Below are 20,054 nucleotides of genomic sequence, written 5' to 3'. Positions count from 1 at the left end.
TTAAAATTAAAATCATTGCTTCATCATTATTTTAGTTTGCTGTGGGTTGTTTGGTTAGACCTACTATTGCATGGAGTGCATTCGTTTTTTGATCCAGCCAACGTGGCCTGCTCTGTGCTGAGCACACAGACACAAAGGCTTATCCTTTTGGAGTTTGCATTCTTATGAGGAAGATGGACAATAAACAAGATACAGGTGTTAAGTATGTAGTTTGTTATATAGTGTTAAGGATTAAACAAAATAAGACAAAGAAGTGAGATAGGAAGTATATGGGAGTTGCAATATTCGGATATTTAGAGAAGTGCATCTTAAATTATCTGTTGTAAAAAACCTCTGAAGTGTTTTGTTTTAATTTCCAGCCCACCACAGACCAATAATTTTATAAAATAAAAAATGTATTGTGGAAAAATGAAATTTAAAAATACCAAAGATAGGGAGTTCCCTGGCAGTCCAGTGGTTAGGGCTCGGTGCTTTCAGTGCCGTGGCCCGGGTTCCGTCCCTGGTTGGGGTACTAAGATCCCACAAGCCATGAAGTGTGGCAAATAAATAAATAAATAAATAAATATGTATATATAAAATACAAGCCGTCATTTGAAAAATTGTTATTAGATTCAACAGCATAATATTACTCTGTCAGATTCCTATACAGTTTTCTAAATATTACTTCTCTCAATTTCTATTCTTAATTAAGCACGGACTCTTAATAAACAGGGCCTGATTTTGTACAGTGTTGGTCCAGAGGAAAGCAGGAGGTGAGGAAGCTAGTTTGACTGGTGTAGGGACATTTATAAGAAGTTTGCCTTTTCCTCTGAGTGAGGATTTTGAGCAGATTCATGGCTTGAGCTGATTTAAAAGCATCTGTCGGGCTGCTGAGAATAGTCTGTAGCGGGAGGAGCAAGCTGAGGAGATTGAGTTCAGAGGCCACCGTAGTGATCCAGGTGGGAAAGGACGGGACTAGCATGGGGACCGTGGAGGTGGTGAGAATAGTAGGACTATAGACATATCTTTGAAGGTGCCGGTAACACGATGGATTTGATGCGGAGTGTGGAAGAAAGTGAAGAATCAAGGATGGCTGCAAAGTGCTTGGCCTTAGCGAAGGCTGGAGCCGCTCTGAGATGGGAGAGACTAAGAGGACGGGATGAAGATCATGTTTAAGTCAAGTGACAAGCCAAGTTTCAGACAACCGAGTGGAGCTGTTGAGTGGACAATTGGATATGCGAGCTTGGAGTTCAGAGGAGCTGGGCTGTAGGTAATAAACTTGGGAATCATAAACATATACTCGATATAAATCCATGGGACTGGATGAGCTCATCAAGAAGTTAAGTATAGTTAGAAAAGAATAGAGGTCCAAGGACTGAGCAGCGGTGCCCACCGATATTTAGAAGCTGGGACATGGGGACTTCCCCGGTGGTGCAGTGGTTGACTCCACACTCCCAATGCAGGGGACCCGGGTTCGATCCCTGGTCAGGGAACTAGATCCCACATGCATGCCGCAACTAAGAGTTCGCAGGCTGCAACTAAGAGTTTGCAGGCCGCAACTAAGGAGCTCGCCTGCCGCAACTAAGACCCGCAGCCAAATTAATTAATTATTTTAAAAAGTAGAAGAAGAAGAAGCTGGGACATGGAAGCCAGAAAAGCAGCAGCCAAAGGAGAGGAAGGAAACCCCCAGGTGTCCTGGAGGCTGAGTGAGTGCAAGAAGTATTTTCCGGGGAAGAGCGACCCGCTGAATCCAGTGCTGCTTTAAAGGTCAAGTACGTGATAGAGATGGAGAGTAGAGAAAGCCCGTTCATGAAGTTTAGAGGCAAAGGGAAGAGAGAAATTGGGCAATAGCTGGAAAAAGAAGTGGGATCAAGGGAATTTTCTTTTAAAAGAAGAATGGAATCTTTTGTATGCTGATGGAAATAAACCAATAGTGAGGGAAATTTTGATGCACAGGAGAGAAGAGAAAATTGCGGGGCTAGGATTGACAGTGGGGGGCTTGGCCTTAGGCAGGAGAATGGACAGTTCATCCATTTAAGAGGTTGTAGAATATTTAAATGGGCACAGATGCAAGTAGTTGAATTGAAGTAGTGGGAGTTCGTGGAAGGTTCCCATCTGATTGCAACTTATGTTGACATAATATTTGACCTGTGATTTGATTTCTTTTGAAGTATAGTTGCTGTACAATATTATATGTTACAGGTGTATAATATAGTAATTCATAATTATTAAAGGTTATACTCCATTTAGTTATAAAATATTGGCTATATTCCCCGTTTTGTACAATATATCCTTGTAACTTATTTTATATCTAATAGTTTCTACCTCTTAATCCCCTACCTCTAAAGTGCCCCTCCCCCTTCCCTCTCCCCACTGACAACCACTAGTTTGTTCTCTGTGAGTCTGTTTCTTTTTTGTTAAGATTCTCTAGTTTGTTGTATTTTTTAGATTCCACGTGTGATATCATACAGTATCTGTCTTTTTCTGTCTGACTTATTTCACTTAGCATAATGCTTTCCAAGTCCATCCATGTTGCTGCAAATGGCAAAATTTTGTTCCTTTTCTATGGCTCAGTAGTAGTCCATTCCTTTTCTTCATCCATTCATCTGTTGATGGACACTTAGGTTGCTTCCGTATCTTAGCTATTGTAAATAATGCTGTTATGAATGTTGGGGTGTGTGTATCTTTTCAAATTAGTGTTTTCATTTTTTTCAGATATACCCAGGAGTGGAATTGCTGAGTCATAGGGTAGTTCTATTTTTAGTTTTTTGAGAAACTTTCATACCATTTTCTTCCAGTGGCTGCACCAATCTACATTCTCACCAACAGTGTACGAGGGTTCCCTTTTCTCCACATCCTCTCCAACATTTGTTACTTGTGTTCTTTTTGATGATGGCCATTCTGACAGGTGTGAGGTGATATCTCATTGTGGTTTTGATTTGCATTTCCCTCATGATTAGCAATCTTGAGCATCCTTTCATGTGCCTGTTGACCTGTGATTTGATTTTAAGACGAAATCATCCAGGCCCCTGATGCTAAAACAAATGTATATAGAATGCTTCCTCCTTCTAATGTACTTGGATAAGCATCACTTAAAATAGGATGATTGGAGTCTTTTGTACCATCAAGACCCAAAACTCTTGAGAGCCGTTGCTCTAATAAAGGAATGCTACTTTCCACCTTGCCACTCCTTTAAGGTCTGGCGCTTAGTAGGTGTTAAGTATTTTGAATTAATGAATGACTCTAAGACAAAATTTGGGGGACTCCCCTGGTGGTCCAGTGGTTAAGAATCCACCTTCCAATGCACGGGACGCGGGTTTGATCCCTGGTCGGGGAACTAAGATCCCACATGCGTACCGCAACTACAGAAGCCATGTGCTCTGGAGCCCGGGTGCCACTATTGGAGGGAAGCCCAAGTGCTGCAACAAAGAGCCTGTGTATTGCAATGAAAGATTCGTGCCTCAACTAAGACCCGATGCAGCCAAAAATAAATAAATTAATTAATTAAAAAAAATAATAATAAGACAAAATTTGGGGCTTCCCTGGTGGTGCAGTGGTTAAGAATCTGCCTGCCAATGCAGGGGACACGAACGGGTTCAAGCCCTGGTCTGGGAAGATCCCACATGCCGTGCAGCAACTAAGCCCGTGCACCACAACTACTGAGCCTGCGCTCTAGAGCCCACAAGCCACAACTACTGAGCCTGCATGCCACAACTACTGAAGCCCGTGTGCCTAGAACCCGTGCTCCGCAACAAGAGAAGCCACTGCAATGAGAAACCCGCGCACCAAAACAAAGAGCAGCCCCTGCTCGCCACAACTAGAGAAAGCCCACGTGCAGCAACGAAGACCCAACGCAGCCAAAAATAAATAAAAAAATAAATTTATTTTTTAAAAAAAAAGACAAAATTTGGATACTTTGGTGAGCACAACTTTGGACAACCATTTCATAGTGCCAGCCAGCTGGTGCTATGGAGTTTGAGTCATAGATAGGAGTCCCATGATAGTTTTTGAACTCCCTTTTATAGGGTTACTCATCTGTGCCCGTATTACCAAGAATTTTAGAAAGATGTAATAAGCTGGCCTGAAATTTGCCTCATCTGGTGGTTGGACTGCTCTGTGTTACTTAGCAACATTAGTGTTGTCGTAGGCACATTAAATATTAGTGATCTATTAAATTACGTATTCTCCAACAAACAGAACCTAAATAATGTTGCAGACTGAGTTTTACACCAGGATTCTCTTTAGCACCTGACTACTGGTCCTAGGACCAGCAGCATTGCAGAATCTCAGCCCCCAACTCAAATCTGCTGAATCGCAATCTGCATTTTTACAAGATGCCCATGTGATTTATATGCATTTTAAGATTTGAGAAGTACAGCCTCAGATAACCCTATGTAATTGACAGTAAGATACTGCAAGTTGAGGACAGTGTTTGACGGTTATAGAGAGGCACCCCTCTAAGACTGTAGATTAAAGGAAATAAAATTTTCCTTAGGGGGCTAAATATAAAAATCAACATGTAAAGTAGTGTAGAGATATGCAGAGTCAATTTTTGGAGGCTGAATGATTCCCAGGATGGACTTTGAGCATGACCTAATTGAATACATAAACACCTCCAAGGAAATCTTGAGGGACAGTGGCTAAAGGCCTGTGCTCTAAGAATAGCTGCGCTTGGGACTGTCCAGGCTGATCGATCCATCATTGGATCACTGAAGAGGGAGACTGGTTGTGTGTGTATGTGTGTGTGTGTATTGTCCTATACTGGAGTATTTTAGCCCGAGACTCTCATCCTCTCTTTGAATAACAATTGCAACTCCCCTTATTCTATTTATATGTTCCAGCTCCCCAAAGGAGCCCAAGATTTTCGTTCACCTTCATATTGGCCTGCCCACAGTGAGGCAGCCCAGTGTTGAGAACATAACGAAAATGTTAGACCGACCACACGTTGCCAAGGGCTTCTTCCAGAACCACATTTAGGGACCACCTCTGGCTACTTATTTTGCCTGTCTAGCCCTAGGCCCCATGGAGTCCCTAATACAGCCCTTTCCTCTTTAATTCTCCTATACTTAGGGTGCAGTTTTCCCCCTTAAGATTGCGTGCATAACTTTACCCAGTGTCCTCAGCAACCCTTTCCCCATTTTCCTCCAATACCTTGCCGCCCTTTCCTTATATGAGTTTTATTGCTAACCACTTAATTAGAGAAACAGAAAGGGGTTAATAAAATAAACAATGGGGGTGGGATAATTAAGTTCCCAGCTGGTTTTAAAGTTCTTAGAGTCATTATCTGGTTCCTGATTGATGTCATCAGGAGCTGCAAACTCAGCAGGGGGGAGGCAAGGGGTGTGAGTGAGCGAGGAGGATGGGTATCTACAGGAAGGGGCACCGACCCATGTGGCCACGTGGGAAATGAGTCCAGAGTTGCAGGAGACTTAGCTTTTCAAGAGAAGCCAGAAATTTGAATTTGTGTGTGAAATCTGATTTTAAAGCTATGACCACTTGTGCTTCCACTGCAGGGGGCACAGGTTCTATCCCTGGTCAGGGAACTAAGATCCCGCATGCCACAAGGCATGGCCAAAAAAAAAAAAAAAAAAAAGGCAACAACAACTCATTCAGAATTTTTGAAAACATTAAATCAGTCTTTAAAAAAAATGCAGTTGACTTCTATCTTTTCCCTACATTCTCCTAATTCTGATCATGTCTGTTGTGATTCCTCATTCTCAGCCACCTTATGGAGGGGAAGAGGGGGACAGACAAATAGGAATTTCTTATCTCTGGGGTTTATGTTCATTTTTACCCCTTGGGTTCTTCCAGAAGGATACAACACTTATTCATTAATGGGAACATTGGGCCCTGCCCAGAAAATTCCCCTTTGGCCCATTCCTCATAACTGATTTAGTTATTTCAATCTACTAACCATTTACTGAGTAGCTACTCTGTACCTGGGGCTGTGTGGGAGGGACCCCTACAGGATTCTGAATGGTTCTGTGCTGTGTGTATTTCTGTGATTCTCATGCAGTGTTGTTGTTACTGACCTGTCATCACTGGGGCATTTTTTGTTTAGCTGGGTTGCGTTTCTCAGCTTTATTGAGGTGATACAGTACATAATTGTATACAATCATATAACCACCACCACAAACAAGATCTAGAACAGTTAGTTCCATTACCCTAAGAAGTTCCCTGGAATCCTTTACAATCAATCCACTCCCCAAACTCCTGGGCCCCAGGCAACCCCATCAGCTTTCTGTCACTGAGCTTTGGAGTCATACAGTAAATAGTCTTGTATTTGACTTCTTTCACTTGGCATAATGGGGCATATATTTGTTGTCATTTGGTATATTGTAAGCCCTTTTGCCTCTGCTTCCTAAATCAATCGTAAATCTGACTGTCCACTTACACTGTCTGCTGCTCCTTTGCTGGGCTACCATCCTCTCTTGAACCAACGCTTACGATGGAATTAACACTGGTCTCTGAGCCGTGACTCTCGTACCTCTGTAATCCATTCTTCACAGAGGAGCCAGTGATCTATATAATGTAAATCAAGTCGTTTCACTCTCCCACTTAAGACCCTCCAGTGCCTTCCCATCACGCTTAGCTCTGGCTTTGTGGTTGGTCTCCTACCTACCTTACTGTCCCACATATTGCCAGTTACCCTCCCCTGGGCCCCCTGCATTTCAACCACACTGGCTTTCTGTACCTCAGCAAAATGGTCCCTGTTTTCAGCTGGGAAAACCATTCCCAGATCTTCCCAAGACTGATGCCTTCAACTGTCATCTGAGGAACCACCCATCTTACTGCTCCCTCTGCCCCACCCACTCAATTTTTGTTGTCAACTGTTTTATTCTTCTCAGAGCATTTATCGTTTGCCAATCTTTTTGTTTACCTTCTCATTTCCTCTCTCCTCCTTCTAGAACTCTTGAGAGCAGGGACCTCGGGCACTGCCATGGTTTCATCTCTGGCATGTCAAACATTGGCAATCATAAGCTATTAGTGAAAATTTCTTTAGTGAATGCATGCTTGTATGGTTGGGTGTGGGGAGACTTGTGCATGTTTTATAGATCTTCATTATAACCATGCAATAACTGTTCTTGCTAAAAGCCACACAAATTCATTTTTTTACAGTTTTGTTTTCTCTCCCTTCAGCCTCATATTACCTTTCAAATTGTTCTGTGCTCTTTAAACTTATTTAAATAATCATAAATGCAAAGTAATCTTTTCCTCACACTGAATTTGGATGCTCTTAAAAATATCATTTTAAAAAATGTTTTTCTCTTCAAATCACATTCTATTAAATATTTCAGGTCTCTCATCCTCCAAGCATTTCCCTTCCGGTTTTCCAACTAAATTTTTCTAAAAAGTAAAGAAAATTTAAGTCATAGTAAGGTGGTTAATTTTCCCTAACATTTTATTATGAACAATGTCAAACATACAGCTAAGTTGAAAGAATTGTACAGTGAACAACCATATATCCATACCTATTTCTACAATTGTTAATTTTACCATATTTGCTTTTACCTTTCACTTTATCACATACCTATCCATCCATCAATCCATCTTATTTTTTTGATGCATTTTAGAGTAGGTTACAAACATCAGCACACTCTACGCCTTCTCATATCAGCATGCATAATATTAACCAGAGTTCACAATTTGTTTATGGGATTTGCTAAAGGTAAATTACACATAGAGTGAAATGCATACATCCTAGGTATAACATTTGCAGAGCTTTGACCAATGTTTAGCCCAAACCCCTAACAAGATATAGAATAGTCTCATTACCCCCCATATGGTTCCCTTATGCCCCTTCCCAGCCATCCCCGTCCGTGTACCCCCATAGGCAATCACTGTTGTGTTATTTTTTTTCCCTATCATAGATCAGTTTTACCTATTCAAAAATTTCAAATAAGTGGAATTACACAAGATGTACTTTCTTGTGTCTGGCTTCTTTTTTTAAATTTTATTTTATTGAAGTATAGTTGATTTACAATGTTGTGTTAGTTTCTGGTGTATGGCAAAGTGATTGTTACATATATTTATATATATTCTTTTTCATATTCTTTTCCATTATGGTTTATTACAGGATATTGAATACAGTTCCCTGTGCTATACAGTAGGACCTTGTTGCTTATCCATTCTATATATAATAGTTCGCATCTGCTAATCCCAACTCCCAATCCATCCCTCCCCCACATCCCATCCCCCTTGGCAACCACAAGTCTGTTCTCTATGTCTGTGAGTCTGTTTCTGTTTCGTAGATAAGTTCATGTGTCTGGCTTCTTAGTATGTCTCTGAGAGTCATCCATGTTATGGTGTGTGTCAGTAATTTGTTCTTTTTTATTGCTGTGTAGTGTTCCATTGTAGGAATGTGCCATGGGTTGTTTATTCATTTTCTTGTTGATAAATATCTGGGTTATTTCCAGGTTGGGTCTACTGTGAAAACATTCCTTCTGAATACAGATGGACATATTTTTTAACTTCTCGAGTAAAACGTGGGCTTGGTACTGCAGGGTCAAGGGGTGCCTGTAATTTTGTTTTATCAGACACTACCAGACCAGTTATCCCAAGAGGTTGTAGGTAATTAACTTTTTGAAAGAATTGTTTATTGTGTAGGTAATAAGGTTATATGGTTCACACTTAAAATTCGACAGTGAAAATACCCTTCTTCTACCATATACCCCTTTCTCTCCCATTCCCATTTCTCCAACAGGTAGGTAAATGTTCTTATTCTCTTTACCCTAGATGTTTTTACACATCTGCAAACCTGTAAGAAGCTCACACTCTGTACACACTTCTACACTTTGCTTTCTAAGAGGTTTTAGTTTAGAGTTATCTTGTCTCTGTGCCCTGTTGTATAATATATATTAACTAAAGCTGAGTAGCCCTGTGAGGATTCTGATTAGACAATTCAGAAAATGATCACTTGTATACTTTTCATGCCAAGGTGCTAGGGTAAGGATGGTAGATGCTTCAGCTCTCATGACTTGAATTTGATAACTGTACCTTTAAGGAGAGAATGTTCCCCTCAGATCTTTTGAACTAAGCAGTTCTGCAGTCTTGCTTCTGCACCCCAGAAAGTGAGACTTGAGGTGCAGCAGCATCCAGTACCTTTCCATGGTAACACTTCTAAAGCTGTGGTTTTTAGATACTCATAATCAGTAAGTTCAATCTGTTCCAAAACACCTTGATCTTGATGTGTTTTCTCCAGTTCATAATCACTTCTATTAAAAGTACGGTTAATTGACTAATCTACCGGATTTGAAACTAATATTCTCACATAATGCAACGACATCTATATAATGCTCATTTGAGAGTTTCATGCCACAGATAACACCACTGTACAGACTTAGTCGGGGGGGGGGGTTATAGGGAGGGACTTGATTTTTAAAATGCCTCAATAAACTGATATAGCCACTATGGAGAACAGTATGGAGGTTCCTTAAAAAACTAAAAATAGAACTACCATATGACCCAGCAATCCCACTACGGGGCATATACCCAGAGAAAACCATAATTCAAAAAGATACATGTACCCCAGTGTTCATTGCAGCACTGTTTACAATAGCCAGGACATGGAAGCAACTGAAATGTCCATCAACAGAGGAATGGATAAAGAAGATGTGGTACATATATACAATGGATTATTACTCAGCCATAAAAACAAACAAAATTGTGCCATTTGCAGAGACTTGGATGGACCTAGAGACTGTCGTACAGAGTGAAGTAAGTCAGAAAGAGAAAAACAAATATCGTATATTAAGCCATATATGTGGAATCTAGAAAAACGGTATAGATGAACTTGTTTGCAAAGCAGAAATAGAGACACAGACGTAGAGAACAAACGTATGGATACCAAGGGGGTAAGGGTGGGGTGGGATGGATTGGGAGATTGGGACTGACATATATTCACTACTACATATAAAATAGATACATAATGAGAACAGACTGTATAGCACAGAGAACTCTACTCAATGCTCTGTGGTGACCTAAATGGGAAGGAGTCCAAGGAAGAGGGGATATGTGTATACGTGTGACTGATACACTTTGCTGCACAGCAGAAACTAACACAACAGTGTAATGCAACTATACGCCAATAAAAAAATTTTTTAATGCCTCAAGTATGCTACTTTTCATGAATACTAGGAACTTCCATTGTTGTGGTTATCAATCATAGTTACAAAAACATGTATGAAGTATTTATAAAATAACAGCAGAGGGGCTTCCCTCGTAGCGCAGTGGTTGAGAGTCCGCCTGCCGATGCAGGGGACATGGGTTCGTGCCCAGATCCAGGAAGATCCCACATGCTGCGGAGCAGCTGGGCCCGTGAGCCATGGCCGCTGAGCCTGCGTGCCCGGAACCTGTGCTCCGCAACGGGAGAGGCCACAACAATGAGAGGCACGCGTACCGCAATCAATCAATCAATCAATTAATCAATAAACTAACTAACAGAAATGTACCCTAGGTAAAGCCCACTGGCTTATACAGCTACATCAGTGATCTCAAACCTTTGCTGCCTCTGCTTGTCACTGGGAGGAATTAAAGTGCCTTTAAGAAGACTACAGGGACTTCCCTGGTGATGCAGTGGTTAAGAATCCGCCTGCCAATGCAGGGGACACAGGTTCGAGCCCTGGTCCAGGAAGATCCCACATGCCGCAGAGCAACTAAGCCTGTGCGCCACAGCTACTGAGCCTGTGCTCTAGAGCCCACGAGCCACAACTACTGAGCCCGCAAGTCACAACTACTGAAGCCCGTGCTCCACAGCAAGAGAAGTCACCGCAATGAGAAGCCCGAGCACCGCAACGAAGAGTAGCCCCCCCACTCGCCGCAACTAGAGAAAGCCTGCGCACAGCAACAAAGACCCAACACAGCCCCAAAATAAATAAATAAATGTATTTTTTTTAAAAAAAGACTACAAATTTTGAGCCTCTCCCAAAACAGTTTGATGATAAAAATACTACTATCTTCTGGCTCTGTGACTTGGGCAAGTTTTTACACCTCTCTGAACTTCAGTTTGCTATCAGTCAGGATGAGGAGAAAGAGCAGCATTTAGGATTGCTGTGAGAGCGAAACGAGGTAAAATGAGCTGATGTGTATCAGTGCCTACCACGGGGCTTGGCACCAGTATATTTTGTTTGTGTGTCTTGCGTGTCCCCTGCATTGGCAGGCAGATTCTTAACCACTGTGCCACCAGGGACGTCCCTTTGCACCAATATTCATCTTCTGTTTGTATTAGCATAAAACTCAAACAAACTGAGAAAGGGGGGAAGACTTTTAGCTGACAAGAAACACAGTGTTCTCTGCTTGCCCCTAAATTATGTAAACAAAGAATTCCTGTCAGAACCACAGGTGTTGTATTAGAAATGTTAATTATGAGTTGAGCATTTGGACCATTTGTAATAAATACCCTTCAAAGCTTACACTTTGAGAACCAATTCTTAGGAACTAAAAGAAATGCAAGGACAAATGTGCCTTAGAACTTACAATTAATCACCTGAGGCAGATAGAAGTAAAATACGGCAGGGGAAGAACCTAGGGGTAAGACAGGAATAAAGACACAGACCTACTAGAGAACGGACGTGAGGATATGGGGAGGGGGAAGGGTGAGCTGTGACAAAGCAAGAGAGAGGCATGGACATATATGCACTACCAAACGTAAGGTAGATAGCTAGTGGGAAGCAGCCGCATAGCACAGGGAGATCAGCTCGGTGCTTTGTGACCACCTAGAGGGGTGGCATAGGGAGGGTGGGAGGGAGGGAGACGCAAGCGGGAAGAGATATGGGAACATATGTATATGTATAACTGATTCATTTTGTTGTGCAGCTGAAACTAACACACCATTGTAAAGCAATTATACTCCAATAAAGATGTAAAAAAAAAATACAGCAGGGGATGTAGGTCTTTTGATTCTGAAAGTATTGCTCTTTCCAACTGGGGTAGCTGCGGTTGTGGAAAGATAGGTCACTGAATTCTGAGTCAGGAAACCTCAGCTTAAGGTCAACAAAGTCCAGGCACTTTCTGTAGCTGTGACCTTGCTGATGTAACTTAACCTCCACGTACCTCAGTTTCCTCATCTATAAAGGAAATAATGATCTTTCTTAGGGGTTTATTAAGGTTAAATGAATTAAGGTATGTGGAAGTGTTTTAAAATTTTGTAAATTAAAAACAGTGTATCAAATTTGAAATTATATCAAAATATAAAGTTACCAAGCGACATTAATAACAAAAACACCCAGGAAGAAAAGGGTAGGAACCTAGGCAGGTCTAGGGTTCTAAATAAAGATCAGGATAGTCCTATCAAGTTGTTGCTGAATCAGTCTTTATGTCACTCTGTTTAGTATTCATCTCCCAGAGAGAGGGTTTACTTAGTGTGGCCGACATTAGGCGCTCTGCCTTCAGCAGGGGATTATGGGCACCTGGATTGAGGTCCCACCAAATTGTATCTCATATAAGAGGTGTAGTTCTGCAGAGCAAAATCAGGATGCTATGGCCAGAAAAAGGGGAAATGGGTGCTGGGCAGGCATCAACATCAAGCAGATGCCTCAAGAACAGTGCAGACGTAAGCATCCTCTGTGTGCATATAAGAATTTTATAACAGAGGCGAAGAGAATAGTTTTAAGAATCAGTAATGGCTGGGCTTCCCTGGTGATGCAGTGGCTAAGAATCCACCTGCCAATGCAGGGGACACGGGTTCAAGCCCTGGTCCGGGAAGATCCCTCATGCCGTGGAGCAACTAAGCCCGCAAGCCACAACTACTGAGCCCGCGTGCCACAACTACTGAAGCCCGCGTGCTTAGAGCCCATGCTCTGCAACAAGAGAAGCCACCCAATGAGAAGCCCGCGCACCCCAACGAAGAGTAGCCCCTGCTCACCGCAACTAGAGAAAAGTCCGTGCACAGCAACGAAGACCCAATGCAGCTAAAAATGAAAATAAATAAATTAAAAAAATAAAAAGAATCAGTAATGGCTAATATACTAGGAATTTTGTTTGTGAAACGTCATTCAGCTGTGTGTGTATACCTATGATATATGAACTTTTCAGTATGTATAGTTTACTTAAACAGCTTAACTTTTGCCATGTATAAATATTCGCAAATATATATTACATGCTGAGTTAAGAGCTGTCAGCTCATGCTGATGTGTATAACCTATTGAAATGCTCACTTTTACTTCTGTGCACATGTAGCCTTCAGCAGCTCCCATAAATAGGTCAAGATTTTCTGTGAATTCTGTTGACTGTGTTAAGATTTTATCATGATCATCTTTAAGTAAACAGAGAATATATTTCTTGACGTGGAGGACATTCCTAAAGTGGTAGTTTTGATTAGATAATTTCCTGCATCTGAGGATGAGTTTTAAATTATTTTATGAAAACTTTAACATGTTTCGTATTTTTACCTCCTCAACTTGCTGCTATTTTCTTATCTAACACACAGAATCTCACAGAGCAAAGACCTATTCCCCCCAGCCCCACAGATTTTAAGGTAAAATAGGATTAAAGAAAAGAAAGAACACGTTAGATATCCTTTGAATTATAGGGGGGTTTTTTGAAGTATAGTTGATATACAATGTTTTGTTAGTTTCAGGTATCCAGGAAAGTGATTCATTTATACACACACATAAATATAGATATAGATATATTCTTTTTCAGGTTCTTTTCCATTATAGGTTATTAAGATATTGAATATAGTTCCCTGTGTTATACAGTTGGCCCTTGTTGTTTATGTATTTTACATATAGTAGTATGTATCTGCTAATCCCAAACTCCTAATTTGTCCCTCCCTCCCCCTTTCCCTTTTGGTAATCATAAGTTTATTTTCTATGTCTGTGAGTCTGTTTCTGTTTTGTAAATAATTTGTTTGTATCATTTTTTTAGATACTACATATAAGTGATACCATGTGATATTTGTCTTTCTCTGACTTACTTCACTTAGTATGATCATCTCTAGGTCCATCCATGTTGCTGAAATGGCATTATTTCATTCTTTTTTATGGCTAGCGATATTTGAGTTATAGTTTTCATTCTGTTTGTAGGAAGGCTGTTTCACCACTTTGTCACCTTCTGTTTAAATGCATGCAGCACACGTGGTGAGAACGTGTGGCCCCAGGGAGGTCTTGCAGGGAAGGTAAGAGACTCCTCAGCAGCTGTAGGATGCAGATGGAGCTTTCGTTTGGCAGAACAGCTCTTAGTGTACAAGATGTCATTAAAATACGGTTTCCATAAATGAACACCTAGTGGTGGCTCCTTTATCCTGTTAAGGAAAATGATGTGTTCTTGGTTTGTGTCCTGTAGATTCTGCCGTTCTTGCATTGCTACCAGTCTCAAGAACAATAAGTGGACCTGTCCTTACTGCCGGGCATATCTTCCTTCTGAAGGAGTTCCAGCAACTGATGTAGCCAAGAAAATGAAATCCGAGTTCCAGAAGTGCACTGAGTGTGACACCCTGGTATGTGACCCTGCCTTTGCTCATAGTTACCGGCGTAGAACTCTGAGAAAACTGTTTTGCAGCCAGTCATTTCACCTACGCCTTTGACCTCATCCTACCCCGACTTTCCAAAGTTTATTGTCTCAGCCTCTCCTCTTCCTTTCCTCTGGTTCCCTATGTATGGGCTGCTGGACAGCAGTCACCTGATGCCCACCATCACCTAATTTTTCAAACCAAGGCTTTCATTGACCACCTCCATTTCCTCTCTTCCCATTACTCCCATGACCCCCTATTATGTGGCCTCCATTCCTGCTATGCTGTTGCAGCCCACCCAATGAATAGCTTTATTTTCAATTCCAGTGGCATAATTCCACCTCTGCTGTTCTGGGCTTTGCAGTATTTATCTCTGTTGACCACTTCCTCCTTGTTGCAGTTTTCCTCCGTTGTTATTATGCTAGCCTGGTTAGATCATGTGAGGTCTTAGAAGCTGTGACAAAGATTCTAGATTTTATCTTAAACGCAGTAGTGAGTCATAGAAAAAGTATAAGCTTTTGATCAGGTTTATATTTTTAAGATGTCACTCTAGCATGTGAGTGGAAAATGGTTTGGAGGGGGCAAAAGCAGGATTGGTGAAGCCAATTCAGTGGATTTTAGGATAGGTGTTAAGGAAGCTGGGTTAGGGTAATAGCATTAGCTATGGAATAAGAAGTTGTTTCAAGGTGTATTCTGGAGAGGGATTGAAGGAAGTTGATAATTAACTGGATGTGGAGGTGAGTGACAGTGAGGTATCAAAATGCTCCCCAAGTTTCTGAGACGAGTAGGTGAAGGTGCTAATATGGCGAGCAAATTTAGAGAAGAATCCACAAAGTTAAGTCTTAGATACATTAAATTTGAACTGCTAACAGAAGGATATTTAGGTATTACCAGTCTAGAGATCAAAAGAGAGATCGTGTACTGAAGATCTAAATTTCTCTAGAGAACCTTTCTTGATTGTTCATCTAAACTATAGCCTGTTACACTTTCTCTTAGCAGTCTGTGCTTTCTCTTCATAGCACTTATCACCATTTGTAATTATGCTTTTGTGAATTTTGAAATTTAATGTCCATTATCCATTATCTCCACAAGATTCCATGAGGGTAAGGACCATGACTGTTTTATTGACAGCTGTAAACCCAGCACTTTGAAGAGTGACTGGCACATAATAAATGCTCAATGCATTTTTGAATATTTTTGTAAGACTCAAAAATCTATTCGTGGCTGCCTGATTCTGGAATCCATGCATGGTCTTTGGAGTCAGACATCCTGGGATTAAACACTAATTCTCTCCCTTACTCTTTGTGATTTGGGGCAAGTTATTAATCTAAGTTTTTGTTTGACTCTTTTAAATTGAGGGAAAAGGTAATGCTCGTGTCACAGAGTGGTTGTAAAGGTAAACAACAAAATGTAAGTGGCTTTTAGCACTGGGGAACATAGTGAATGCTCAAAATCAATAGCTTTTCACATTCTTAATATCATTCCTGATTATTTTTACTTTGATATTTTGCCATCATTTAAAATTCAACATGCACAAAATCAAACTCAGCATATTATTTTGTCTTCCAGTTCTTTATCCCATCTTTGGTACCTGTCAGAAATAAGAGTATTCTCTCAGTTATCCTGGGTGGAGATCCCCTTCGTTTTTCACCCCCCTGCATTTCTGATTATTCACAAGTATTTTGATCTTTCCTTTGAGGTATTTCTTGTATCTGTCTCTTCCTCTTGTCAGGAATACTGCCGCTCCTTCTGTAGCCATTTTCAACTCTTCTTACTGTTCAGAGTCCTCCTTACCTCCCTTCCAAGAGCCTGGCTTTAGTATTCCAGTCCCCAGTATCAAACGGTTTCCTCTCTGCTTATCTTCACATCTTTTGTTTGTTTGTTTTTCCTCCATTAGAGGATAAGTACCTTTAGCGCAAGCTCAGTGGCTTCTGCTCCTTCTGCCACCTCTGACAGTGGCTTTCACAGTTTTGTGTCTGGGGTAGACGCTCTATGCATTTATCAATTCATCTGTCAGGACATAGTCCCCAGATTGCTAATTTATATGAGGAATGTGTCTCTTTGTTGATCAAGGAATATAAAGAAGAAGAAAGAAACTTTTAAGAAAAGTCATAAGGAGATGAGAGAGCACTGATGTGCAAAGTTGGATGTTAAAAGTTGTAAAACAGTCTGTTGTTTTTGTTTTTTTTTAATTATTTTATTTATTTATTTTTGGCTGCGTTGGGTCTTCGTTGCTGCGCGCGGGCTTTCTCTAGTTGCGGCGAACAGGGGCTACTCTTCGTTGCGGTGCGTGGGCTTCTCATTGTGGTGACTTCTCTTGTTGTGGGACAAGGGCTCTAGGCACGCGGGCTTCAGTAGTTGTGGCACGTGGGCTCTAGGGTGCAAGCTCAGCAGTTGTGGCGCATGGGCTTAGATGCTCCTTGGCACACGGGATCTTCCCAGACCCGTGTCCCCTGCATTGACAGGCGCATTCTTAACCACTGCACCACCAGGGAAGTCCCAAACAGTCTGTTTTAAGACAGATGCCTAGATCGGTCCTAGCTTTTATGTCTTTTTAGATGGATAGTTATAAAGCAAGGATTTGTTCTTACTTTTCCATTTGCTTTTTTTTTTTTTTTAATTTATTTATTTGTGGCTGCGTTGGGTCTTCATTGCTGTGTGCGGGCTTTCTCTAGTTGCGGCAAGCAGAGGCTACTCTTTGTTGTGGCTTGCAGGCTCTAGAGTGCAGGCTCAGTAGTTGTGGCGCATGGGATTGGTTGCTCCACGGCATGTGGGATCTTCCCGGACCAGGGATTGAAACCGTGTCCCCTGAATTGGCAGGTGGATTCTTAACCACTGTGCCACCAGGGAAGCCCCCCATTTGCTTTTATTTTTGTCTTTTGCGACAGTTATAACTGTTTTCTTGACATGGTAGATTTCATGTCTGAGGTTTAACTTTCGTAGCTTGGGCAAAATGAAGCAGGGTGGGTCGGCCACCTTACAGCTGTACAGAACTTCCTTTAGCACAAGATCTTATCAGAGTTTCTAATGACACATTTAGTAGAGTATGTGTTATTTAGCAACAGATCCCTCATGGTTAGGAAATCTGAATGTATATCTGGAAGGACAAGGGCTCTTTATTCTGCCTTGATAAAAATGGACTGCAATAGCTGTCCTTTATGTTTGCTCTTAATGGGGCCATTAAGTATACTGTATATTGTGAATTCATGTAATACTACTGGATGTATTATAAAGCCATGGTATTTATATCTTTCCCTGAAGCACAGGGTTTCTTTTTACTTACTCTGGACATCTCTAAAATCCATCTATTTATTCTTTTTACCTCTCTTTGTTTTTCTTTCTCTCTTTTTACTTTTTTTTCTTTCCTTCCTTTTGCTCATTTTCCCCTCCCCTTTTTCTTCCTTACTTCCCTCTTTCCATCACCGATTTAGGTAATAGTATCCAAAAAAAGTAAATTTGATTTAATATACATCTTTGCCCTTTAAAAAACTTATACTTTGTAGAAGAAACAAATTCAAGAACTCAGCTTTTGGGTCTTCTAGTTGTAAGAAAATTTTAAAATAGTGTTTTCCTTGGGACTTCCCTGCCAGTCCAGTGGTTAAGACTCCGCGCTCCCAATGCAGGGGGTGGGGGTTCAATCCCTGGTCGGGGAACAAAGATCCCACATGCCACGGACACGGCCAAAAAATAAAAAACTATTTAAGATAGTGTTATTCTTGATAATGCCTTAAATTGGTTGTACTATTATCATAACTGCATCCTTTTAATCAACTGACCCCACACTATGACCTTATTTGAAATAAGGAAAGCAATAGAGCTGGGTCACAAAAGACTTCATTGACTGAAATGAGCCCCTTTTCAACAGTGAGCTTATTTTAATCTGCTTCTATACAGGTTTGCCTCAGTGAAATGAGGGCACACATAAGAACATGTCAGAAGTACATAGATAAGTATGGACCACTACAAGAACTTGGAGAGACAGCAACAAGGTTTGTTTCAGTACAATTTAGTTTAATGCTAAATTTGATATGCTTATAAAGAACTTAATGAGCCAGAAAACTTAACATTTTTGTCCTGAAAATATGTATGTAGTTACGTTTTGGCTTCTAACCATAATACCTATTATTGGTAATCATTTGTTAATGGGAATAATTACAAAAGAATTTTGTTCTCTCTGCTTTAAAAACTTTGTATGGGGAGAGCCAACTGAACACTGGAGAGATTGTGGAAACTTCCTCAGACAAGTTTATATGGAGGAAGATACAAAAATAGAAAACAGAACTGTTCAATTTCTGCTAGGCTTTATCTTGTGACTAATAGAGTCCTGAAGTAGATGATGGTTTAGAGGTTGTTGTCTTTACTTTTCCATCACCTCCTCTCAGTTCCCCCAGCTCATTCTCTCTCATTTTGCTGGTTTCTCTTTAGAAGGGACGAAGTGACATCTCAGTATGTATTCTAACAAGAAAGAACAGGCGTGGGGCAGGCATTCTGAATCCTATACCTGTTTTCTGGGTAATCTTATATGGGGCTGGAGGAAGGATGGAGGTGGCTAGTAGGTGTAATGGAGGATATTGATCATTAATTATTTTTTCTTAAAAAAAAAAAGAAAGAAAACTGGGTTATTACTCTCCTGATGGGCAGAGGAATTAAAAAGTTTGGCATCTGCCTCTGCTAAAGAAATAAAGAAATGATTTGTGTTCTTCTGCATAGGGATGATGGTTTTGAAACCATTAAATCTTCTTATGAACACAGCAATCCAAAGAGGTATTCAGTATAATTTCTTCTTTTCTCATGAAGATAAATGTTAGTTCTGCTTATTTTAAAAAAATGCATGTATAGCCCAGGGATAGATACCCAATATTTTGTAATAACCTATAAGGGAAAAGAATCTGAAAAAGAATATATATGTATGAGATATATATAACTGAATCACTGTGCTGTGCACCTGAAACTAACACAACATTGTAAATCAACTGTACTTAAATAAAAGTGTTTAAAAAAAGAAAATATACTACTCAAAATGTAACTTAAATTTCCTAACCCAAAAGTCTAAATGATCACCCCATTCCTCTCGTTTTACTAGAGATTACTTTGCAAATGTACCTTTTATTATAGGATTATACCATTCTGTTAAATTGTAAGTGAGTATTTTAGCTCTAGGCAGAGTATGAATTCTGTATGGTTTGATTGTAAGGTTGATAGGCTTTATGAAAATTTTAAAATATACAAAACCTAATTTAAATACTAATTTCTCCTGCTAGTTTGAATGAAATAATAAAGAATTGAAATAACAGAAAATGAGAAGGGTTGTTGATTAATCAGTATTACAGGATAGATTAATATTTGCATTTAAGATAGAAATCTTTGCTTTATGGAAGAACTTACTACATAATTCAAATTTTAAAAATTCTTATGCAGGGAGCTTGTCCAGAATACAACTCTTGGGGAACAGGAAGTTATATCTACAATGGAAAGTGAGCAAAAAATTCCAAGCCTCCCTATTGTCCCTAAGAATTTAAGGCAGCACTGTGCAATGGAAACATAATGGAGAGCACATATGTAATTTTAAATTCTCTAATAGCCATACTCAAAAAAGTAAAAAGAAACAAGTGAAATTAATTTGTAA

At 40.3% G+C, this 20,054-nt stretch overlaps 1 protein-coding gene across 4 annotated transcripts in view; it reads left to right on the top strand.

Moving 5' to 3' along the window:
• Nucleotides 1-20,054, top strand: part of RNF125 (ring finger protein 125) — a 109,191-nt gene that overhangs the window by 73,742 nt on the left and 15,395 nt on the right. For all 4 annotated transcript variants that reach the window (XM_082853686.1, XM_082853684.1, XM_082853685.1 and 1 more), the window contains 2 exons: nucleotides 14,263-14,416; nucleotides 18,323-18,417. In XM_082853686.1, coding sequence (XP_082709812.1) covers nucleotides 14,375-14,416; nucleotides 18,323-18,417 — 137 coding nt within the window. In that variant the 5' untranslated portion in view covers nucleotides 14,263-14,374. The remainder of the gene's footprint in view (nucleotides 1-14,262; nucleotides 14,417-18,322; nucleotides 18,418-20,054) is intronic.

Source organism: Leucopleurus acutus (genome assembly GCF_964270905.1).
Source record: "Leucopleurus acutus genome assembly, chromosome: 13".
Lineage (NCBI taxonomy): Eukaryota > Metazoa > Chordata > Mammalia > Artiodactyla > Delphinidae > Leucopleurus > Leucopleurus acutus.
Note: the sequence above shows the minus strand (reverse complement) of the source record. Positions and strands in the feature narration are given on the sequence as shown.